The following is a 6,036-nucleotide window of genomic DNA, read 5'->3' as shown; positions in this document are numbered from 1 at the left end:
AATCATACAAATATTTTCATTTCCAGAATTTATTTTCAAGAAATGGGAAAAAAATGGTCAAAATACCCACAAAAAAGTTTTTTTTTTTTTTTTTTGCGTCTTGGTCTCTTTTTTTTTTTCACCCCCAGAGCTGTATATTTCAGAATGAATTCCTAATTGCAATTATTACGCACAGAAAACAATATATTATGTTTGCGCTGAATATCAATATGCAATTTTAAATGGACCCAATGTAAAAAAAATAAATAAAAATAAAAACAAAAATAACTTGCAAGTGTTTAATGTGTAACAGTGAAATTCCAAAGTTTACACACACATTTCTTTTTTTTTTTTTTTGTCCAACTATCTAAAGTCAAATTAGACTAAAGCTATCTTGTTTCAGGTGAGTCAGGATCACCAAAATTATTTAATTTTATTAAATGCCACAAAACAAATCAGTAAACTGGTTTACTTTATGGAAAAAAAGAAAAGATGTGAGTAAATGAATTTAATGTTCGTCCTTGAAATTGAAAGTGACGTCACTTTCACCATTCTCCAATCACCAATGTACTCGCGTAAGGTCGAAGTAACGCAGTACTGTCGCGAACTTTAGTCCAGGTGTGCCTCGCATTTCCGAACGTGGCCCATTCCAGCCAATGCGCTTTGTTTCCGGGTTGCGGTCGGCGCGGGCCAATCGGAAGGAGCGTGGGCGGCGCCTCGGCAGCCGGCTCGAGTCGTCGCGCAGGTTTAAAGGCCGCCTCCTCAAAAGTCGTTCAGCCGTTTGGCGTCGCCGCCGTTCGCTCGGGACCGAACCTTAAAAAAAAAACAAACAAAAAAAAAGCAACTTCGGACATTTTTTTTCTTTTTACCTCCAGGTGAGTCCCTGCTTCTTACTTCTCAAACTCTCTCAGTCGTTTCGTCTTTGTTTAGTTTTCATTCCGCGTTGAGAGAACGGTGGAGTTGGCGAGAGGGCAAGTCCGCTCAGGCCCTTGAGTCTCCAGACTTGTGGGACATTTTTTTTTTTTTTTGTAATTTTGTAAAAATCCTTTCATGTTTACGCTACGATCCGTGAGGCTTGGTCCTTTTTTTTCTTTTTTTTTTTTTTATTTGCTCCCCTTGTTTGTCAATTGACGGTGAAACACGGACTGCTGCACGCCCTCAGGGGATAAAACGTTGTTTTAGTGGGGGGGGGGGGGGGATACTCCATTGGACGGGTTGAAGTCGAGCAGAACCATGCGACAATGCGCACAATGTGAATGTCCACGAGCGTTTTTATTCATTTCAAGTACACAGAACTGCATCAGATCAGATCGGGTCAAGGGACCCCCACAAGCCCGCTTAGAGGTTTCAGGTGTGCGATGTGTGGACCCCCCCCCCCCCCCCCCCCCCAAGCCCGGATGCAACAGACTTGCCAAAAGAACACACTGCGAACTTTCACTGTTTTTGACTCGGCAAAAATAAGCATTTTTACAGCATTCTTATTGTAATTCTTTAAGTTAAATATTTGTTCATCTCTTCGAGTGACATCTTGTGTTGCAACGACAATATGAATAATAAAACTGTCGACACCAGACGGTGAAGCACATTTATTTGCGTAGCACATTCCGTACACAAGATGCACTTCATATGATTTTAAAAGCATCAAATACATAAAAAAAATCAATTAAAACAGCTTTCAGTGCAAGAAATATTCAAAAGAGGAAGTACTTAAACACATGAAAAATAGTTTTTAATCTGGTTTTGAAAACAAACTTTTTTTTTTTTTTTTTTTTTGTAGCATGATAGCTAAATGCTGCTCACCGTGTTTGCTTTGGACTATGCACTCCGTTATTAGACTTAAGTCGGTCGATCCCAGAGCGCTGCTGGGTTTGTATTCCATTAGCATTTCGGTCACGTATTCAGGACCGAAACCATTTAGTGATTTATAGACCAGGAGCAGAACTTTGAAATCGATTCTAAAGCAGTCTGGAAGCCAGTGTAAGGACTTTAGAATTGGAGTTATATGCTCTGACCGCTTTGTTCCGGTCACAATTCGAGCTGCAGCTGTTTAATGCTCTTATCAGGGAGTCCAGTCAGAAGACCATTACAATAGTCGAGGCTACTTCAGATAAAAGCTTGGATGAGCTTCTCCTGGTCTGGATGGCACATGCAATCCTTCACTCTGGATGTGTTCTTCAGGTGCTAAAAGGCTGTTTTAGGAATTGATTTGATCGGAATCTTGAAGGTCAGGTCGGAATCCCGTCAGAACACCGAGGTTGCGGACTTGGTCTTTGCTATTTAAAGATAGTGAGTCCAGGTATTTACGAACAGCAATCCTTTTACCTTTTATTGCTCAAAACAATTTCAGTTTTGTTGTGGCTTGGTTGAAGGAAATTTGGGCTCTGCTTTAGAGCGGCAGAAAGCCCTCAATTGAACGATCGTCATCTGGAGACACTGCTAAATATGTGACACTGATTGTAATCTGCGTAGCTGTGATTGTCGAAACTAAAGTTCTGGAAAATTTCACCCAATAGTAGCGTGAACCGGAGGGGCCCAAGAATTGACCCTTGAGGGACCCCATGGGTCATTGCCATTTGTTGAGATTGCGCACTTGAAATTGTTACAAAATAACTCATTTCCTCCAGGCAGGACCTGAACCGTTCCATTTAGTCCTACCCACATTCTCCACCTGTTCAGCAGTATGTTATGATCTACGGTACCAAATGCCGCACTGCGATCCAACAAGACCACAATTGACACCTTTCCCCAATCAGTATTCAGTCTTATATCATTTGGCACTTTGACACCAGCAGATTTTGTGCTGTGACGAGTTTGGAAACTTGATTGAAATTTGTCTTTCTCCCCCCCCAAAAAAAAAAAATCTATTTAAATTCAAGAAAGTGCTTATCTGATTAAAAACAATTTACCAATTTGGCTATGAAAGGAAAATTTGAGATGAGTCTTTAGGCTTTAGAATTGAGTTTGAGACCACTAGCTTAGAAAGACCGTGTAATGTTCAGGTTTCGGCGATTTGGTCTCTTTCGCAGGTTCTCAACAGAATATCGCAGACAATGAACAAGTCCAACAGAAAGAGGAGAATCTCACTCGTCCTATAGAACCGCGTCCACCTATAATCGGCAAGCAGAAAGAAAATGTCTGTGGAGACCATCCAGCGGTCGTCGAAGCAGCCGACAAAGCCGGCCCTCTCCGCGACGTTCCCTCGCCTGAAGCCCAAGGGCCCGGTGGGTGCCGACTTCTGCCGGCAAAGTCCGTCCGCGGCCAGCAGACCCAAGCAGAGCGCAGTGGAGCGGCTGGAAGCGGACAAGGCGAAGTACGTCAAGAGCCAAGTGGCGCTGTCCAAGCAGCAGCCGCTCCGGCCTCCCGACGTGCGGAAGCCTCAGCTCGGCCCGGGCGCTGCCGCACTCAGGCCTGCCAAGAAGATACCCGTCCAGCCCAAGAGAGAGCAGGAGGCCATCCAGCTGGACCTGGAGCATCTGAGCAGTCTGATCAGCGACGTATCCGACGCGGGTGCAGGGTCCACGGAAGCCGCCCCTTTGCTGACTCCGGAGAAGAACGACACGCCGGAGCCGTTCTCGCGTCATTACAGCTCCGGTCCCGCCAAGGTAACTCGACTCTGCTTTCAGGCTGGAATAAACTGGACTACGCAGACATGTAATACAAAAAAATGCAATCATCAATAATCTCAGAGAGTCTCGTGATGACTCTCGTTTACTAGTAGCTAACTCTGAAGTACCGTCTGTTGCTTCAATTTTCCTGTCCCGTCCGTCTTGCTTACTTCACTTGACGACATTTTTAGCACTGGCTGTCGTCGCTCTGCATATTGGGGTCTTGGTGCGGTTTGTAGGTCCTCGCAGTTGTGGATGAGCAACATTAGCAGGACTTTGGTAACCTGGCCCCTCTTCTGCTAGGTGAGACTGAAGGCGGCCCGGGTGGAGAGTCCGGGATCTCCGGCGTCGGGAACGGTGCGCCGAGTGGACGTCATACCGCAAGCCGCCCGAGTGAGGACCCCTCGTAGGCCGCCGCTCTTCATCCGCCAACCGCTTCAGCCCCTCCCTCTCCACGCCCAGTTTCCCCTCCGCCCGGCCACCTCGCACAACCACCTCCGCGCAAAAGCCACTCCGTCTCCTCTGAAAGCCGTCGCCACTCCGCCTAAACCGGACACCCCGCTCGCACCCCCGATTCCCGTCTTCCCCGCTTTCCCCCCTCCCTCCCCGGCCGTAACCCGTCTATCCGGCTCCCCCCGCAGCCGGAAGCGTCCGTCCCTGACCCGCTCCAAATCGGATATGAGCGAGCAATTGTCCCGGGCTAGCACGGAGCTGGAGCGCTTCTTCAACATGTGCGGTTTGGACCCCGCGGACGTCCAGGAGTTTCCCGGGTCCACGTCTGACATCGTGTCTCTGGCCCGCTTCCGCAGCGTCAGCGCTCCGGGGTCGGAGTGCGCCAGTTCTGGCGCGCGGGACGAAGACTGTGGCGACGACGAGGCCGAAGAACGTGTCCCCTACGGCGTCTCGGTCATCGAGAGGAACGCGAGGGTCATCAAATGGCTTTACGGGGTACGTCAGGCAAAGTGAACGCATCGGAAGAGCTTTGGACTGGGGGGGGAAGGCTGTCCAGGTTCCAGCAAGTGTCCATCTGGAATTTACCGAGTCTAGTGCCCGTCTGACTTTACAGGTCCACATTCCAAAACATGAAAGTCGCCTTGAGTGGTGTCCAAACTACGACCGGACCGGTTTCTTTCGGGGTCGCCACGGCGCGTCATCGCAGATGAAGGCACAATTTTTTACGCCGGATGCCCTTTCTGAAGCAACCAGGGAGTGGAGGCGGCAGCGGGATCCGAACCCACAACCCCTGGTTTACCAAACCCGTGCCGTAACCGCTGAGCTACGGGGACCCCTTGTCCAAACTATGGCCGACAGGTGGAAATGAACGCGTGACTCGTACCTTTCGCGGCCGACTGCTTCCTCCTGCACGGAAGCAATAAAGCGCTCCGTAGTTAGCAAAGCTGGCTTAGTCAAATGGAGACATGACGAAGGAGGTGAATACGTTCACTCGTTATAAAAAAAAAAAAAATCGACGTACGGTGCACGGGCCCCGCAGAGCGAATGATGCATTTTTCAACTCTTTGCAAACAGTTTGTGCGGAACATGACAGAAAATGCGTCAAATTTTGCAACTGCAGTGTATATTTCCGGGGTCCTGAACACGGGCGCCCCCCTGGGAAGTTTAAAAGTTAGCTTGCGACACAAATTTTCCGGATTGACACAAAACGTGGCGGACGGGACTGAATGAATTGAACAGGATGGCGGCCATTTTGGGTGCGGGAGGGCCTGCTCGGGGATTGAACTTTTTTTTTTTTTTTTTTTTTTTTGACTAATGGCTGACAAACTGGATTCAAGTCAGTTGCCGTATGTAATTGTTGATGATTGAGTTTGTGATTTGGGTCGAAATGCTTTCACGTTGTCGTATGATTTTTGTTTCTGTTGTAAAGTTGCTGTTTTTTTTTTTTTTTTTTTTTTTTTTGTGTGTGTTTATGGATGACAAGCTCGCAGCTGTGACAATTTATTTATACGGGTGTAATTTACAGATTTATTTGGTCAACAGTTTCCTCTTCGGACAACGAGATTATTATTATTATTTTTTTTTTATCTGATCAATGCTGGGATTATTCCATTTATTTAAACATGTTAAAATGTTGCACGCGCAGCCGCCTCCATCCAAAACATTTGTAACGTCGCTTTGGCGGCTCACTGCCGAGTTTTAGAATGGCAAATAAAGTCGAACTGAATGATGAAGCAAGCTTTTAACGCTTTTTCAATTTTTATTTCAAACGTGTAATAATAATAATTTGAGGATGCGGGCTGAGTAAAGGTGCCTCGCTTTCCAGTGTCCAGTTTTGAGACTCGGGAGCAAGCGAGGGTGCGAAACGACATCGTTGTGGTGCGTCTCCAAATCCGAGGAGGACCTCACGTAAAGAAGATTCCTGCGCCTTCCTTCGGGTGTCAGCTGGGATTCCTCTTTTCACAGGAAGTTGTTACGCGACTGGCGGCGTCCGTGGCCG

General features: G+C 47.3%; 1 protein-coding gene across 1 annotated transcript; it reads left to right on the top strand.

Moving 5' to 3' along the window:
* The first annotated feature begins 664 nt into the window (after nt 1-664).
* On the top strand, nt 665-5,511 carry fam110a (family with sequence similarity 110 member A). Its single transcript, XM_061846246.1, has 3 exons — nt 665-854; nt 3,006-3,581; nt 3,888-5,511. The coding sequence occupies exons 2-3, from the start codon at nt 3,111-3,113 to the stop codon at nt 4,548-4,550; spliced, it is 1,134 nt and encodes a 377-aa protein (XP_061702230.1). The 5' UTR covers nt 665-854; nt 3,006-3,110; the 3' UTR covers nt 4,551-5,511.
* The last annotated feature ends 525 nt before the right edge of the window (nt 5,512-6,036 follow it).

This window comes from Syngnathoides biaculeatus, chromosome 2 (genome assembly GCF_019802595.1).
Source record: "Syngnathoides biaculeatus isolate LvHL_M chromosome 2, ASM1980259v1, whole genome shotgun sequence".
Taxonomy (NCBI): domain Eukaryota; kingdom Metazoa; phylum Chordata; class Actinopteri; order Syngnathiformes; family Syngnathidae; genus Syngnathoides; species Syngnathoides biaculeatus.
The sequence above is the reverse complement of the archived record's forward strand: the minus strand, read 5'-3'. Positions and strand labels throughout refer to the sequence as shown.

Bases quoted from the DNA above. Each gene is read 5' to 3' on its own strand.
- fam110a (XM_061846246.1), top strand. From the start codon at position 3,111: ATGTCTGTGGAGACCATCCAGCGGTCGTCGAAGCAGCCGACAAAGCCG. The intron at 3,582-3,887 runs GTAACTCGACTC...CTCTTCTGCTAG, and splicing joins ACAGCTCCGGTCCCGCCAAG to GTGAGACTGAAGGCGGCCCG.